The sequence below is a fragment of the Danio rerio genome, chromosome 24, assembly GCF_049306965.1.
Source record: "Danio rerio strain Tuebingen ecotype United States chromosome 24, GRCz12tu, whole genome shotgun sequence".
Taxonomy (NCBI): Eukaryota; Metazoa; Chordata; class Actinopteri; order Cypriniformes; family Danionidae; genus Danio; species Danio rerio.
Window position 1 is genome coordinate 30,558,807 of NC_133199.1, and position 19,414 is coordinate 30,578,220.

General features: G+C 36.6%; 1 protein-coding gene across 21 annotated transcripts in view; it reads right to left on the bottom strand.

Moving 5' to 3' along the window:
* Window positions 1–19,414, bottom strand: part of tnikb (TRAF2 and NCK interacting kinase b) — a 145,296-nt gene that overhangs the window by 14,785 nt on the left and 111,097 nt on the right. For 8 of the 21 annotated variants that reach the window (XM_073940426.1, XM_005162780.6, XM_073940422.1 and 5 more), the window contains 9 exons: window positions 12,065–12,246; window positions 10,010–10,118; window positions 9,563–9,709; window positions 6,872–6,965; window positions 6,265–6,447; window positions 4,186–4,329; window positions 3,967–4,101; window positions 3,033–3,133; window positions 1,502–1,651 (listed from right to left, as the gene is read on the bottom strand). In XM_073940426.1, the coding sequence (XP_073796527.1) occupies window positions 1,502–1,651; window positions 3,033–3,133; window positions 3,967–4,101; window positions 4,186–4,329; window positions 6,265–6,447; window positions 6,872–6,965; window positions 9,563–9,709; window positions 10,010–10,118; window positions 12,065–12,246 (1,245 nt within the window). 21 annotated transcript variants of the gene reach the window in all.

Consider the following 19,414-nt stretch of genomic DNA (forward strand, 5'->3'; position numbering starts at 1 on the left):
AACTGTTGTTTTGTGTTGACCTTATGATTAATGTTGTTCCATGTCGTCCGGTTCCCGCCTCTGAATGACTGAGTTTTAGCTACTTGTAGTAAATGCACGTCTCAGCGCAACGCAGTTGCCGTGGGTCACGCCAATCACTCAACGCAAAAGTATAAGGGACCGATCACACAGGAAGCCATTTTCCATTCCAAAAATGCGAGGCGTACCTCACTACCTTTTTTGTTGACAAGAAAAAAGAAAAAAAAAGAAGTGCGGTGCACTTTTCATGTTGCTAGGCGATGACTGAATCAGCTGGGTATTGTGCGAGAGTGTTGCTGTTGATATTAATATACTTTTTAATTGTAATAAAATTGTGATGTTCAAGATTTGTGAGTCATACAGCACCAGAAAACCCAAAACAGCAAACCAAAAATCTCCATCTGCAAAAGTCTCTATAGCTGTCTTGACAACACAAACACTGCAGGCACATCAACGGAAACCCCGCCTCTGCTTTTATTGGATTGGAGAATGAAATAGACACGACTGATGTAACATGCTTTCTTCCGCTCAGAGTTGACTTTTTTCAAACCGCACGGCGCGCAAGGGCAAAAACGCGAGGTGCAGCAGGAGGTTAAAAACGCGAGGCATGCAGGGCGCATAAGCAGCAAGCACAACACTCTCGGCCGTTAGTAAATCATTCAAAAAAAGGCACCTCTTAACGCAAAAAGCATGTTCGGTGTGATCGGCCTCTAAATCAGCCTTGATTTGATGCTGCACCTGCGGGCTGCTCAGTATTTAGTTACGGAGTAGCAATAAATGACACTTTAAAAAATGAGGAGTTTTCGTGTGATTTTCTAAACTAGTAGTATTAAACTAGAAGAACTCGAAATTAATGAACGCATAATAATCGCGATGACCGTGCTTATTTCTCAGACTATAATCATATACCCGAAATCTATAATCGTTGCATCCCTACATTTCTGATTCATTTCATTTCTTATAACTGGAGGAAAGAATGTTGCATTGTAATGGTGAGAAAAGATATTAACTTGCAATTATGAGAAAGTCAGAACTGTAATTGTTAGCTAAAAATACTGAGAAAATATAAGCGTGGTAAAAGTAGTCAGAATTGCAAGAACTTGTAGATTCATTTTTTTAAATTCTGTAAAAAAACAAGCTTCAATAATAATAAAAAAGCTAAAATTTTTCTCTAAAATGGGTCAAATTTAAGTCAGAGCATGCATTACACATAAATAACCTATTCATTGTTTTTCATTCTCTAAACAAACACCAGCCAACTGGAAAGATTTTATTTCTTTCATCCAATCTGTTTCTTTCATTTTGTTCACTTGCATCTGGTGCGAGTGTTAAATTTGGACCCTGTCAGTAATTAAAAGACACATATGTGATACAGACATCAACACTACAGTGCATGCCGGTGTCCCCGGGGAGCAGTCGTCCTATTTAAAGTCCCCTGGAATCAGGGTAAGGAGGGGAGAGCAGCCTCCCGCTCAGCACTTACGTGGGATGGGATGTAGATGTCATACGGATTCCCCGAGTCCACATCTATCACATGAAAACCAACACTGGAGCCGTAGATGACCTTCAACCTTTGACCCTCCTCCACCGTCAAATCCACCAGCAAAGGCTTGTGCTGAAGGTCCGTGAAAGACTTTGGAGAAACAGAGGAATAAAAATATGATTAAAAAAACACTGGTGAACTGAAATGGGATGGTTTAATGAAGGATAATGTTCTGTGTTCTCTAAACCCCAATACAACACTCTAATACAAAACACTGGATTTTTTTCCTCCACAGATGGACATGCACACAGGTTGCCAGATTGACAACACCAACAGGAGTGAACTAAAAGCAAAATTAAGTATTCACGCAAGTAGATTATGTTGTTTCTACTTGTTTTTTTTTTATTTGGTATTTCTTCTCTTGTCCCTTTTATGCATTATTAGTCTGCCATATTCTCTACCCATTTACGGTTTTGTTTCCTGTTCTCCTATTTTGTTGTAAAAGCATCCTTGAGCACTGGAAATACAACCACAAATCAGAAAAGGTTAGGAAAGTCATCCGTCCTTCCTTTGAGAAACTGAATTTTTAAACATTTCAATAATTTTCTCGCGTATTTGTTAGCAAACTGGCGATCCTCTGCCATCTTTGCTCCTTTCTTGGATGCTACTTTTGTACAATCATAATTACAATCAGCTGTTGACATCACCCGTTTCAAATCACATCATTATTTAACCAATTTACCTGATTATTAGCCCTAAACTGCTCCTGTCCCAACTTTGTTTGAAATGTGTTGCAGGTCCGAATAACAGGAAAGGTTGTATATTTAAGTTAATCGGACAAAACATAATATATTTTGTGTTCATATTGTCTGCAATGAAATACAAGTCAAAGTAAACTTGGAAATCTCTACTTTTTTCCTTGTGTTTTCTATATGGTCCCAACGTTTTTCTGATTAGAGGTTCTATAAAAACTTATTATTAGTAGTATTATTATGTACTAAGTCGATGCAAACATGGGTGAATTTCTACCAGGCAGGGCAAATGAAGTGAAATACGCAACTAAGTCTTCAAATAATTCAACTTTACCTTGAGATGAAAAACAAACAAACAAACGTGAGTAAACTAGAGCAAGTGACACTGTACTCCACGTTTGGTGTGGACATAGCATTACACTGTAAACCTCCAAGCTAATGTTTACATTTATAATTTGTATTGTTTGCAAAATAATCTGCGTCTCCTGTCAGTGGCTGCTTCGTTCTTGCGGAGGTCGCATTTTAGGCTGCAGTCATATACATTGAGGCAGCCTTCAAGACTGAAATGAAATACACAGTTTTTCATCAAGGCAATCCAAAGTGCTGGAATATAATTGGATAAATATCTGCAAACATATTATGGTACTTTTATGGTTTAAAAGAGTCAAAAACATACACCCAGCACCTTTGAATAGCTACTATTTTTTATTTAACTAATGGAGTTAATTTAAAACGATTGCACAGATGCTCGTTCTCAAAGGACCAGAAATCTGGCTCACCTTGAAAGCCATGAATTTGTGGTAGGGTTTGGGAGCCCAGGCGTAAATCTCCACTGCGTTCTTCAATGCAATCACCAAGAACTTAATCCTCTCGTATTTGACTGTTAAATGACAAATACATCAGGAAATATTATTAGGATTTAATGACCTTCTATGAGAAGGAACGAGAGAAAATGCAAACAAACCACAGACAAACAGAACAAATGGCAGAGCAAACTACTATAAAAAAAACAAAATAAAATAAAAGAACAAACAAAAATTCTTTGAAAATTATAAAGCATAAGAAAGATTGTGAACAATCAAATGACAATACAAACCGAATAAATGACAAAAACAATTGAATGAACAGTAGAAAAAACAATAAATAGACAAAATGAACAATGCACAGACAAATCAAATGGCAGCTACAAAACAAAACAAAAAATAAAGCAGACAAAACTATTTTGTCTATTGACCTTATTCTAAAATGCGGAAGTGCGCCTGTTTTCGCGATTGTCTTAGAACTACCGATTCAGTCGCCTATGGGAGAAATGACTAGGAATAATAAACGGCAGAAAATGGCCACACTACTTACTCAACAAACAAATGTTTGCATGACTACACAGACCAAGTAGCATAATATAATAAGAAAATATTAAATTGCAACATCAAGCAGCGTAACGAGCAGTTGTTACATCAAAAAATGAATGGAAGTGAATGTGACCGGAAGTCGCGAGACAAAAAGATTCAAATGGCAGCGCCCACTCGTCAGCTGAGAATAAGGTGAATAGCAGATGATAACATGATTTTATTTTATTTAATATAATATTTTATTTATAATTTTTACTTTTTTACTATTGGACAAACCAATTAGTCTTTAAATATTTTTAATACTTCTTTTGTAGTTATTTGAGATTTAAGACAAGTATTTTGCCAAATTGACCAAACCACCTACCGACTTTATAATGAACGCAACCCTCCAGATCACCAACAGTGATCCATCCTTGTTTCTTTTCCACCTCAGGATCATTGTGAAGTATTCTGTTTCTGAGCCATGATAGATAATACACCCTCAGTTTATTCTTCTTGCCTGTGACAAAAAACGAGTAGTAGTAAGTACCTCTCATTAGGAATAGATAAGGAACAAAATAATCAAACCGGAGAGTTGTCCCACCTGAAATGGTGACCAGGACATTGAGACCCTCCAGAACATCCATCTGTTGAAATCGCCTGCGGTTGATTAGATTGTAGACTTTGCCTTGACCGCTGCGATCGAGTAACATGAGGCCATTTTCTGTTCCTACCAGGAGGTTCACTCCTATAGTAAACAAATACAGAAAAAATTACACATGCTTTATAATACAGACATTAAAAGAACAGTACACCCAAAAAATTTACATTTGCCATTAATTCTGCAGTCATTTACGTGCCAAAATGTGGTTTCCTACACAGAGTGGTCATTTCATTATTAATTTTGTTTAGCCAATACATATTTTTTTGACTCTTGAATTGAGAGTTGGTAGCTGTTGACTTGAATCTATTAAATTAATTTTGCTTCATTACTTGTTTAGTGCAAGAAATTAACAGTACGATTCAGATTAAGTCACCCTGATCAGGTTTGCATTTCCACTGCCAATGGATTCTTGTTATAAGAATGTTATGGCGGGTTTTATTGTCATTGGAATTATAAATCCTTGGAGGTTTTTAATATTTTGAAATTCTAAAAAATGTTTAAACATTTAATTATTTTCATGTATGTATGTATTATGTCATCTTTGCATCAAATTACAAAAAACTCGATTTACCTCTTGCGTGAGGCGATTGTAATGCAGAGTGTATGAGCAGGACAGAGGTTATTCTCCATTCTGTGTAACCTTATTAGTCTCACAATATTATTCCTTTTTCTGAAAGTCTTGATAACACCAGCATGGAGTTTCTTTTGTTATTTGAGCAAATAAGATTGTAAAAACAAAGATTTCTTGTACTCTTCCATTCAGTTTACCCAACTATGATGACTTCCGCTACTAAGAAACCCGGAAATGTCAAAAGGGTTCATTGTGTACCCTTACTTGGTAGCTGTATTAGACATTCACATATCACGTCTTTTACTTGCTCAAGTTCCTAATTACATTATTACATATAGACGCGGCATAGTACGTGGAGCGAGTTGCGCTTTCCACACTTTCCTCAATGCAATGCTTCATACGGTTTGCAACACTGTGCAGTAGGTCCACAATTGCAGAACACAAGCTGCGAGCTTCCACTTAGCTTGCCGATAATGGTAACATATGATACTGTATCTATGTAATCAGTATCCATTCATACAACAGATTGAAGCCACCCTGCCACATCTTTAATATTTTAAAGTTCATCTATGTTTGTCAAAATGAAGCAAATTCAGCACCATGCACCTGTCAACTAGTGCTGGACTTTTGAGACCAACTGGTTCTCAAATTTTAAAATTGTCGATTTCCTACTAACATTTGAGCACTGTTGAGGACACACTAAGAGCTGATTGGCTATTGTGTTTACATGCTCAACAGAAATGACTGATTGGCCGTAAAGGTCACCAGTTCACCAAATGCAAACACAGGTACAAAAACACTGAAAAAGTCACGTCAATCAACAGGTCTGTCTATGTGCTGACATATGAGCGATCCGCTGATAGACCAACTGATCTACGCGGCTTTGAAATGATTCAGTGTTCCTGTATTTGTGTTTGCAGTCGGTAAACAGCGGTGAAAAGCATTCAACTGGTAAACTTGACGGCCAATCACATTCATTTCTGTTGAGCATGTATACACAATAGCCATTCAGCTGTTTTTAAGAACGCGCTCAACAGCACTTAAATGTTAGCAGGAAATAGATGTTTTTTAAATTTCAGTACCAATTGAAACCGGAATTCCAATATCGTGAAAACAGTACCATACACACCATAACTTTTTTTTTCTGATTCTAACTCACACCTATGCAAGCTTGCATCCTTGTGATCTAATTTGTACACAGAATTAATTCTTAACATTTGAGAATCGATTTAGAATAGTAAGAAAAAATTGTGATGCGTCGATAAATAGATTTCTTTTTACTGCTGAAATTTATATTGGATGGCCTAAAGGCAAGTTAATTAACGACAAAATCTTATTATCTAATCTGACAAAATCTTCAACTATCCTGACATAAAATAAAAACATTAAAAACAGTTCTTAAATATAAAGTCAGAAATAATGTCTTTAAACCATCAGTTCGGACTCACCCCAGAGTGCCGCACACAGGATTTCAGAGTTGAAGCGCTTCTTGTACTTGCGGATTTCTGGCGTGTCGCTGTGTGGCCGGATATTAGTGGGATTGACATTAACAACAGAAATCTTCCGAGCTTCGTTCAGTCGAGCTTGTTCCTGTTCCTGCTCCTGCCGCAGGAGCTCATCTGCGAAAAGAGCTGCACGACCCCCCCCAAAAAACCCAGAAGCTCATTATTTCCAGTAGGATTTGGAGAAGGATTCATAGACTTTAACACCCTGTAGTCACCAACAAACAATTCAGTGGCCCATTCTGTCATTTATAAGCAGAAAAAAAAGTCAAGTGGTGCTCGCTGCAGAGCCATTTGAGGAGAGGTGAGCTCCAGAGAGGGGGAGCTTAAGCTTGAGCTCCACCTTTTTTGCACTTCTTCTACGAGTGATGTCACTGGGGGTAGGGTTAGAGGTGGGGTTGGTGTACGCATTAAAACAGCTTACAGAAGGAGGAGCGACAGCTCATGCTCCCCCTCTCTGGAGCTCACCTCTTCTCAAATGGCTCTGCAGCGAGCACCCTCTCAAAAAAGTTGGCATTGGCTCTACCTGAGTTATAGGAAGTGTGTTATTCACCTGAGGCAGGGTTGTCCTCATCATCTTCTGTCGGGGACGTCTGATACACTCGAGGGTCCACAAAAGGAGTAAAGGAGGCTTTTCCCATCCCAAACTGACAAAATGGAGAATCAAATTATGAGAAACAAGCATCCATGTAATGTCTCATGTCCAACGGCGGACTGCAGTTTCTTTTCTGAACTAATATGCAACGGTTTTGTTTGCGAGTAGTACTTCTGTTGTTACATGTTAGTAGAAAAAGCAAGCACAGCAATAGCCTTTTCTCAAATCAGTATTTCATCTTGTTTTCCAGTAAAATATTGAAAGAATAAATAGATATTTGTTTTGTATGGGTCTGTATTATTTTCAGTTATTAAAGAAAGCAATGCTGAGTTCACAGCAAACGCAGAGCACCATGTCACTTGATCTACTTTAAGAATGAGATGATTTTCCCCACACACAATTTTTTAACTTGAGTACAATAAATTCTGTGTCACTTGTATGGCAATAATTCACTTCTATCCGTGTGTTTGAACTGACTTTGTATATAATTTAATGGGAAAAATACTTAACTCTGCATTTGATGTGACCCAGCATAACTCTTTCATTCAGTAACCGCACATTGATCCAAAATGTAATTAATGCTCTGGTGCTGGGTGGTCATTTCAATTAGTCAAATTTTCGAATTTCTGCCCATTTTAAATAAATGATACATAAAAAAAAAAAAAGATTAACAATTTCATTATAAAACACTGTTTGCAAAATATCTGTCAAAATTAAAAATGAAATAAAATGATTTGATTTTCATTTTCACTGTTACAACACATCGTCCCTGTCAAATCGATAAATAAAATGAAGTTGCTGATTTAACATTTTATTTTCACTGTATTTCGTCTCTTGATTCGCAGATGATCCCTAAAATTGCGAGTGCAAATGTATGGCTAATATCAAACGTTAAAACCGACTTTATCACACTAATTTAGATGTCTTTCAAAGATTTTAGTACTAACAAGTTTTTAACGTCACAAGAACTAATACAATATCCTATAAAAATTCATCACAAGGCCTACCGCAGTTACGCTGCACAGTTTTTTAGAAGTCTACGACTCCTGCTGTGGGATGAACGTTTGATGGTTGGTTATCCTGTCCTCTGTTCCTCTTGTTGTATAAATGCAGCAACTGCTTCACGTAAGAGCTTACTAACAGTTTTTGCCACTTTACTTGTTATATATACAGTTAAAGTCAGAATTATTTGCCCCCCCCTTTGAATTTTTTTCTTCTTTTTAAATATTTCCCAAATGATGTTTACCAGAGCAAGGAAATTATCACAGTATGTCTGATAATATTTTTTTCTTCTGGGGAAAGTCTTATTTGTTTTATTTCAGCTAGAATAAAGGCAGTTTTTAATTTTTTAAAAACCATTTTAAGGACAAAACTATTAGTCTTTTTAAGCAATTTTTTCCCCGATAGTCTACAGAACAAATCATCATTATACAATAGCTTGTCTGATTACCCTAACCTGCCTAATTAAACTAATTAACTAGTTAAGCCTTTAAATGTCACTTTAAGCTGTATAGAAGTGTCCTGAAAAATATCTAGTCAAAAATTATTTACTGTCATCATGGCAAAGATAAAATAAATCAGTGATTAGAGACGAGTTATTAAAACTGTTATGTTTAAAAATGTGTTGAAAAAAAATCTTTTCTCCAATAAACAGAAATAGGGCTAATAATAAACAGGGGGGCTAATAATTCTGACTTCAACCGTACATTAGTAACTCACGCTATCCATCAAAACGGTGCTTCTGCCCACAGGCTCTGAAAACACTTGATGTCACTTGAATAAGCCCCTCCCACTCATTTGCATAGGCTTTGCATACAGGTTGAAGGTTGAAATTGAAAATGAAAACTGAAATAAGTGTTAATAAAAGCAAAACTTAAACATTTAAATTTGAATTGTGTCACTATTATAGCGTGAACATTAATAACAATTTTGGCAGATATTTTGTGAACAGTGTTTTATAATGAAATTGTTCATCTGATTTTCTTTTTAATTTCCAATGTTTATTTGATTGATTTATAAAATTGGCAGGAATTAATTTCCATATGTGCTGGGTGGTCATTTCAACTTGTCAATTTAGATCTTTAACACTTAAAAATATGTCATTTACCTTTATTATGCATGTAACATGTACTTCCTGTTGTAACAACGGTAAATCATATATAGTTTACATGCAATAATCCAAAAGTTCATGATGCTGATTAATATCTTCAAGCACAACTAAACTGCACTCATAATGACCCTGAAACTTTAACATTTAAAATATTCCACCCACAAAATAAATGAATCTTTATTAAAAGGAAATTTTCACTGAAAAATAAGCAAAATACTGATTAAAAAAACATTTTTATTTGCAGTCAGACCACAAAATTGGGTCACTTCGCAAGAAGAAAAAATGGGGCAAAGAGAAACAACATCTAATTAACAGGCCACTGTCCTACATGTTTGAATGTTTTAAAAAAAGAAGCTTAAAATAAGAGCAAACAAAAAAAAAAAAAAGGAACAAATCAATAAACATAAAGAAAAGCAATGTGATTAAATGAAGTCAATCTACAGTGCATTAGATTTGAATGGGAATGGATTAGATGTGTCGGGTTAGAAATCTGAGGGTTGGAGTGCAGGGTGGCTCTAACAGGCTCGTCCGTCACCTACTTCAGCCACAGAGTCCAGGTCCAGCGCACTAGACTGCCGCCCAGGGCCCTCGGCGGGCGAGTGGCTTTGCTGCACTAGATCAGGCAGATTGGAGCTACCGGGGAAACCATTGCTCTCGGCATGACCGAGCTTTCTTTCCCCAAACGTCTGCAGAGAGGAACAGAAAGAGGAGTAGGGCGACACTACTGAGGGCCCTTACGTGGCTAAGCCCCCTTGCAGAGATATTTGGGAAATGCACAGAGCTGCCTCTGTCTGCGAGTCTGCCAGCTTGATCAGAGTTTTCGGTTGGAGAATTCAAAGCAAAGAAGATGGAAGAAACACCAAAACAGAACCCAATAAAATAAGGCTTAACCAAGGCAAAAACAACATGAGTTTAACTTAAATGGATGTAAAACTAGAGGAAAGAGTGTAGGAGTTTTAGGAGCCCGTCTAGGTAGATGCACCTACCTCACGCATCATCAGGGTGCTGTCTTGTGAATTTTTGCCGAATGAATCATTGGAATGAGAATCCTCCTGGTTGCCCAATGAGTCAGTGCCACCCTGGCCAGCAGAAGGCCTGATGGAAAAATTAGGATAAAAAAAATAACATTAATGGCTTTTATAGAGATATTTTTTACAATAATTCTTATAATATTTTTTCTTTTGGAAAAATGCATTTTTTCATGTAGTATAATAAAAGTACTTTTTACAGTTTTTGGGGTTTATTTTATCAGCCTCCTAAAATATTATAATTTTTAGTTGGCTACAGAACAAACCACTGTTATCCAATGAATTGCCTTATTAACCTACTGTAGTAAAGCCTTTAAATTGTGCATTAAGTTAAAGGAGCTGTATGCAGTTTTTGACTCTTCTAAACCATAAAAACACCATTATGTATGTTGGCAGATATTTAAGAAATATACTAAGTGAACATTCTTGTTTATCTGAAAAACTATGCTAAGGTCAGTTATTCTGCTTTGAAAATCTGAGTTACGTGACAGAAATTCTGTCTTCTTTTTGGTTCTTTTAACCCGCCCACTTCCAGTTTAGCCATCTATATTTTAGCACGTTGGGTTCCCTTCATGGGAAACATCAGATTTCATTCATTTAGTCCGGAAGGCTCTCAAAGTATGCGCCTGTGACTGAAATGCAACCTCTGGTGGATAGTATCAGACTCCAAAATGAAAGTTACATGAGGTGATTAATTGGTAAATAATATAAATGTTAGAAACGTAAACATTAGGTGAGCAGGTTACATTGTAACCCTGTTTATGAGCAGTGCCGGAGCATGCTCTGATGGAGAGAAACCGTAGACGCTCTGACTTGTGGCCAGCTTGTTTCCAAGCCAGAGCACATTTCAGAAAGTTTTTTGGCTTATTTCGTCAATTGTGCAAATAAATGTAGGTGTTTTTTGACACTGATTCAAGACACAGGCAATCAGCATCAGCGCTGGTTTGGCATCAGCTCATCTGTGTCAAACTGTGACCAGCAATATCCTTCTTTCATTTTGCTTTTTTGGCAAAATGTGTCTGTACGCACGTGTGGTTGCATATTTCTTGCCCGTTACATTCGGGGCTTCAGTGTCATTGCTTGACGGAGGGAGTCTCTGAAGTTGGCAGTGTCAGCCAGAGGAAAAAGTCTTCAATAGGCTACTGTCTGAGCTAGGGTATTTGCATAAAGCAATCTGATTGGCTCCATTTGCACTTAAAAAGTTGAGAAATTTTGAGACCCAAAATTCAGTTCGGCAATGCTTGAAGTCACCCATTCAAAGTGAAAATGGGGCATTACCATCCCGCAAGTTGACAAATGAAAAATATACATTTTTAATTGTTTAACTGATACCAAAAACTGAAATAATTAAAAACGCACCCTTTCAGTTATCGGTTAATCAATCATTTTGAGCATCCCTAAATATTACATTTAAAGATGTGTTAAAAATATTCTGTCGGTTAAACAGTACTTGGGCAACATCTGAAAAAAAATCCACAGGAGAGCTAATCATTTTGCCTTCAGTTGTACGTGTATAAATATAAAACAACTTCATTTGAATTAAATAAATTTAAAAAAAAAATTCTTCAGTGGTGAATATTTTCAGAGAAAATATGAATTGATTGTAATTCAATGTAACATTTTATTAAACTTGCAAGCTCAATAAATAGTTTGTGTTTTTGGTGTAGAATTAAAAAGAACATTTTGCCAGTGTAAACTGCATTGTTGGTCAGTACCAGCAATTGTCTGTAAAAGGTATGGTATTGCACTCAATGTGAAAGAAAGGTTCATTTTAAATGTACTCTAATATTAAAGATTGACCCTACATGTCAGCTAAATTAGGTTAAAGCACTTAAATACTAAAAGTGCAAATATAAAAGTATTTAATGATTAATGAATAGCAATAATGTATAATATTTAAACTAAAAATTAAACAAATCTACACATCATAAAATTCAACAATTGGTTATGAGCAGTGGTAAACACCATACTGACAGACTAAAATTCACCAAAAAAAATCAGGTTCACACTCACATGATGCGTGGTATATCACTGACGGGCACTGTGCCATCATGAGCTCCACCCTCTCCATCCTCTTCCTCACTGCTCTCTGAATCCTCACTGGATGAGGAATATTCCGTCACTTTCCTCGGTGGCCTGTTGGTGTCCTCATTGGTTCGCAGCTCACGCAGTTCTTTGGCCAGAGCAGTGAGGTCCTTTAAGAGAGGGAAGACAGACAAATTCTTTATTCATGCCTTTTTACATTGATTTATGCGAAATATTAATCCACCAAAACTTGAACAGCATTTAATCATTAAAGGGACACTCTATTTTGAAAATAGGCTCATTTTACAAGTCACCAACAGTTGAGTGTTACCATTTTGAATACATTCAGTTACCTCTGGATCTGGCGGGAGCACTTTTAGCTTAGCATCACTAAATTGGACTACACCATTAGCAACTCTCTTAAAAAGGTTTTGATAATTTTCATATTTGAAGCTTGACTTCTGTAGTTACACTGCACACTAAGACCGACAGAAAATGAAAAGTTGTTATTTTCTGGGCTGAAATGACTACCCTACCGAAAAAAACAGCTTAAACCAGCCTAGGCTGGTTGGCTGGTTTTAGCTGGTCAACCAGGCTGGTTTTAGAGGGGTTTTGGCCACTTCCAGGCTGGTTTCCAGCCATTTTCAGCCTGGTCTTAGCTGGTCAGGCTGGGAGATGACCAGCTAAAACCAGCTTGACCAGCCTAGTCAGGATGGGAGCCCAGCCAAAACAAGCTATGTCCAGCTTAAACTAGACTGGTCAAGCTGGTTTTAGCTGGTAATTTTCCAGCCAGACCAGCTAAAACCAGGCTGGAATTGAGCCTGGAAATGGCCAAAACCCCTCTAAAACCAGGCTGGTCAACCAGCTAAAACCAGCCAACCAGCCTAGGCTGGTTTAAGCTGGATTTTTCAGCAGGGTATACTCTCCTTTCTTCTATGCTAAGCTAAAAAGGCACCCAACAGCAAATGGTAAAACTCCTTTTAATGATCTATGCTAAGCTAGGCTAAAAAGTGCACCCACAAGCAAATGGTAAAACGCATTCAAATGAACTATAATAAGGTAATTGTGGACCCACCAGCAAATGTTAAAACTCCTTCAAATGACCTATGCTAAGCTAAGCTAAAAGTACCCCCACCAACAAATGTTAAAACTCCTTCACGTGACCTATGCTAAGCTAAGATAAAAATGCACCCACCAGGAAATGGTAAAACTCAACAGTTTAGCTCTAGGGGAGTTGTAAAAAGAGCCTTTCCAAAAAAGCCGGAGTGTTCCTTTAAAGCCTCTGAAGAGCATATGCTACAATGATAGTGATCAATCTGTTAGTACGAGTCAAAACAACAACCTTCGTTTTGCACATTTAGGTCATATAAATGGCACCGAAGAGATTTCCAGAAACAAAGGAATAAGCAAAGCATTACAGATGAGCAACTAAAGTAAGCTTAATAAATCAACTCTGAAAGTGGGGATTAAAACATCAGTCATCATTTCGAAGAATGATGCACAACTGTATGAACCATCACGTGCACAAGTCAGAGAAATCAAGGACACTGAAGAACCGAAGGCGAGCGGGGGGTCGTTCCTGAGGCCTGTGCCCTGCATGCAGGAGGTTAGTGGGGTCAGCAGTTTCCGCTCTGGTTCTTTCTTACCAGCTCCTCCTGTCCACAGGCCACCAGCAGCCGGAGAGAGAGAAAATATCATTGGGAAACCAGGAATCAGCGAGAGAACTCTTATATTTAAACAATGATTCTTCAATGGGATGCTGGTTTCTAGGGATGTAATGATTCACTCAACTCGATACATGATTTTGAATTCACGATTCAGCTTTTTCATGATTTTTTAAAGTGATAGTTCAGCAAAAAAGGAACTGTTACTCACTATTTATTCATTCTCAAATATTTAAAAACCTTTTTGAGTTTCCTTCTTCTGTTGAACACAAAAGAAGATATTTTGAAGAACCATCGACTTCCATAGTATTTGATTTAATGACTATGGAAGTCGATGGTTACAGATTTTCAGCTTTCTTCAAAATATCTTCTTTTGTGATCAACAGAAGAAAGAAACTTAAACAAGTTTAGAACAAGTGAAAGTAAATAACAGAATAAAACCTTTGGGGTGAACTATCCTATTTAAAAAAGGAGACTATAAAGACAAACAGTAAATATTCTTTTATTAGGCCAAGGGTGCTCAAACTCTGTTCTGGAGGGCTGATGACCAGCATAGTTTAGCTCCAACTTGCTTTGACACACCTGCCTGGAAGTTTCTATTATAGAAAGAGACTGGCTTGATTAGCTCGTTCAGGTGTGTTTAATTGGGGTTAGAACTAAAATTTGCAGGATATCGGCCATCCATGACCGGGTTTGGGCATCTCTCCTTGCTGGAAAAAACAGCTTAAGCCAGCCTAGTTTTAGAAGGGTTTTAACCTTTGGTTTAAGCTGGACATAGCTTGTTTTAGCTGGTCATCTCCCAGCCTGCCCAGCAAAGACCGGGCTGGAAATAGCTGGACACCAAACCCCTCTAAAACCAGCCTGGTCAACCAGCCAAAACCAGCCAACCAGCCTAGGCTGGTTTAAGTTGTTTTTTTTTTCTGTAGGGCGTGTAAGGCTATATGTTTCATTGTAAAAATTAAAATATAACAAAATTAATTTGATTTGCTGTTTGTTTAAATTAAGTTACATAAATAAATATTATCTCGTTATATAAAGGAATGCTTTGCCTGTGCTCTGTCTGTATAAAATCAAAAGCAACCAATGCATTTCAATCATGATCCCAACAAAGGTGGTGTATACATGCAGCATAAGCAGTTTTTAATCTTTATCAGACCGTATATCATGAAATTTAAAGCAAAAACAGATTTGTCTGACTTTAGTTATGTGAAAATATTGTCATCAAACGTGTGAGGGAAACAAGACGAACTGAATGAACCGCAGAATCACTCTCTGCCAGCAGATGGCGCATGTTTTCTGTTTCTCCAATTCCCTTATGTCCTGGATTATGTATATTGAATATGTATGAAGACAGTTGTGCTTCGTCTACTGAAGAAAGAAAATCGGTTGATTTATAATTAATACAAGCAAGAAGTTGTAATGCTTACTGTTTTTGTAAAAAAAAATGTTATCGCCCCTCCTTTGGACTTAATTACATGTTTGGCTTATGAAAAGCTCACACATGCAATAAATAAATAAAAAATCCTCAGAATTTTGCGATATCTGGCAGGTGTTTTTGAACATTTTGAAAAATGGAGATATTGAAGAAGCTTTGGAAGTCTGAAGTTGTGGAATGTGAATGATTGATTAGATTAATTTTATTTTTTAATTATTATTAAATTTTAATTTTTTCCCTAAACCGGTCTTGAGTTTTGGGTATTGGGGTTTAATTTATTGTAAAACCTTGTAAAACTTGATGAAGACATGTTCACAAAACTTTGTATGTTTAACGGTTTATAATGCTTTTCTTTATGAAATATAATGCTTACACAATCCCTTATAAACAACTTATAACGTGTTTGAGCCACTGTACATAATTGTTAATTGTAAGAAATTTTACTTGCTTTGATTGTATTTAACGTAACATGACAATTAAGCAAGAATGGTTTCATTCTGGCATTGAATAAAACAAAGTTCAAATAATAACTACAAGCAATTTGCACAAAAAATGTCCTCCAGTGTTGGGTAACGCATTACAAGTAACGTGAGTTACGTAATAACATTAAGTAATGAGTAAAGAAACGCTTTACTTTAAAAATGAAGTAATAATATTTGAGTTCATTTTTTTTAATGTAAATGTAATGAGTTTCTTTTTAGATTAATTCACTTAAAAAAAAAAAGATTTGCTGATTTAAAATTAGTGTAATCACGTTGAATCACACTCAATGAGAGAATGAGCTCCCAGAGGGAACAGACAGAAACCAAGATGGCAGAGCCTTACATTTCTGTGATGGAAGAATTCTCAATATTTTAAACACATTGAAGAATGGACAGTGATTTTACTCAACTAATAAGACAAAAATACAAAAGTAGCAAACGCATTGTGTTCAACTTTTAATAATCTGTTTACACAGCATGCAAAGCATCAGGAACTTCCCAGAAGGTAAGATTATTCAAATTTTTTAGATTAGTTTTGTTAAAGGTAAAAGAAGGTGTAGGTTATACAGTGTGTCGTTAAATGTAGAGCTCCTCTATTAAAAAAAAAAAAAAAACACTGCAAGTTCTGAAAGAGATCAAGCCTAACAAAGGCAGGTATGAAAAAGTAACATAAAAGTAACAACGCATTACTTTCCAAGTAAGTAGTTACTTTTTTCAAGAGTAACTCAATATTGTAATGCATTACTTTCAAAAGTAACTTTCCCCAACACTGATAAGAACCACTTTATACTTCTTTCCCTCACTGCCTTTCTTTCATTTCAAGAGTTCACACTTAGCTGATGATTGATTATAATATAATACAATATAATATATGGTTTGGCATGCTGTCCTGGTAGAGAGCACTGAGCTCACAAGATCCTTGAGCCCGGGGCTACCTCCCGTTTGCAGGGCTAGAGGGAAGTTTGAGCTCAGGTAGGTCTCGAGAACAACAGTGCTAACTACTGGGCTACCATGCCGCCCTACAGAAGGAAATGTGGAGGAGTAGGGGTGAAAGGGGGGTATCTTCAAAACAAACTGTAGTAAGAAATTCAGATTATTTATAGTGAGTTAGGAATCATGGGATTGGTAAATCATGGATTAGTTAATGCAGGACCTGCCGTCTTCAATCATAATCACATGCTCCTCTCAAAATGAGTTAATAAATAAACTTCACTCAAATAAAAAAGTGAATACTCTTATTTTGCCACAGCTAAATCAATAGTAAAATTTCAGTTTATACCCCAAAACTCAAATTATACGTCTCAACAAAATTAAACACACTCTCATTTCCTTGACCCACACCAGCTAGGTCACAAATAAAACTCTTTGTCAAGGATCACGGACACTGTGAACTGTGAAAAATTGGTGCGATGGAGAAATGTGCAGCTAAGGATGGCGACCGACGTGTCATTTGAAGCTGTGAAGGAGAGCGACAGACAGAGAGATCGAAGAGAAGTTAAGGAATGTGAGTTGGTGTGAAATATTGATGAGAGAACGATTGAAGACATGAGAGGCCGAGTGACAGAAATAGATGAGACAGAAGAGTACTTTGAATGGTAGGAAACACGAAACTGGGCAGAGAGAGAAAGATGAAGCGAGAAAATGTCACTAACCTCATCTACGGCTTTCTTATAACTCTGGAGAAAGAGAACCGACAATAGAGAACCACGGGTGGAGGAACAATTGAGCGGATTAGACAAAATGGTAAATGAGAGAATGGTTAGTAACACAAAGCGGCACACACATAGATATATTTTAACATGTGCCCAGAGCGAATGTCTAGATAAGGATTCTACCTAGAGGTTGTGGAAAGGTTATGAACAGGTTAGCTTAAATGAGACTTAGTTGGTATATTAAAGACCCCATAAAATTGATTTAAAAATGGAGCTTGTGTACAGGGACTATTAAAGGGGTTGAAACTTTCAAAAGAGCTTCAGGATTTCATAAATGTGAAAAACAAAGACAGAATCATTCAATCCCATCATAAAACTGTTTAAAATGGATTGGCCTGGAGTCTGGCACACTTTTGATTAATACATTAGAATTATGAACAGACACCTAAGCAAATGGTGATGTGGACTAATGTTCATGAATATTATACTGCTAAAAACAGAAGGGAAAAAGTCACTTCATGATTTATTATATTGTTTTATGTGAAAAAATTAATGTTTGTATACAGTCAGAATAAGTTAATAATAAGTCAGAATTATTAGCCCTGCTGAATTATTAGCCCCCTGTATATTTTTTCCAAAGGTCTGTTGTATAGAAAGATTTTATAAACACATTTCTGAACATAATAGTTTTAATAACTCATTTCTAATATTAGTTTCTTTAATCTTTGCCATGATGACAGTACATATTATTTGACAAGATACTAGTATTCAGCTTAAAGGTGCTGTATGTATGTTTTTGACTCTTCTAAAGCATACAATTGTTTTAGCTTTTATGTTTTAGTAATTTTAACCTGCCCGATGCCACTTTAGCCAATTATATTTCAGCAGCCCGGGTTGCCTAGTTGGAAAACTGCATATTTTATTAATTTCTTCATTTATTTATTAATTTAGAAAAGCTCTCAAAGCAAGCGTCCGGGACCGAAATGCGACCTCTGGTAGACAGTAGCAGCCTCTGAATGAGCTGGAGATTCAGAGTTCCACATGAGGTTATTAATTAGCAAACAATATAAATATTACAAACGTAAACATTAGGTGAGCAGATTACATTGTAACTGCGTGTCTTAACAACACACTACATGATGAGATTTACAGTGCAATATAAGCAATCTGGCTGTTTGCACCAGACAAAACACGACAAAAATTTAAATACAGTCATTCAGAAGCACAGAAAAGGCACTTAGTCATGAAGGTTTATAATTTAATTAATACATCTTAAACCTCTTTAACATTATTATATGTACATGCTGAATCACTATGCGTTGGTTTGCATTAACACTGAATAAAGCTGTTGTTCAGCTCCAAGAAATAGATCATAATATAGATAATATATCAATTCGAGATGTTGGTTAGAACAAAACTATGGAGTATATTCCCTTTATCGCGTGCCGTTGCTTTTATTTAGAACACCACTTAAATCAGACTCACTCCTCAATCTGGCAACATGCATTTGCGTTTGTTTTGATCCAGCAATGTAATACCTAGATCAACCACCGTGTCAAACTTACATACTGCACCTTTAAAATGTAATTTAAAGGCTTAACTAGGCTATTTTGGTTAATTAGGTAAGTTATGGTAATAAGGCAAATCACTTGTTAATGCCGCAGTCACACTAGAGTTTGAGCTTGAGAAATTCTCTCGTACAGCGCTGCGAAAAGGGGCGGGATTAAACAAGATGAGTAGACATTAAAAAAAGCAAGCGATTGGTCCATGTTTTAAATTCCTGTACAGAGAGGTCATGTTTTGATCCTTGATTGGTCTCATGTAGTCAAGTGATGCGATTTCGCAGATAAAAGTTCACCAAGCTTGAACTTTCCAACGCATCGATCTTTGAAACTTGACGCACGACCTTGTGTTTCTGGTCTGACGCATTCGCGATGAGACGCAAATGAGAGAAGTCTATGGGGAGAAAAGTCCATTGTGACTGCAGCTTAAGGCTGATTTGTTCTGCAGACAATGAGAAAAAGATATTGATAAAAATAGAAGAGGGCTAATAATATTGACCTTAAAATGTTTTTTAAAAAATGAAAACTGCTTTTTATTCTAGC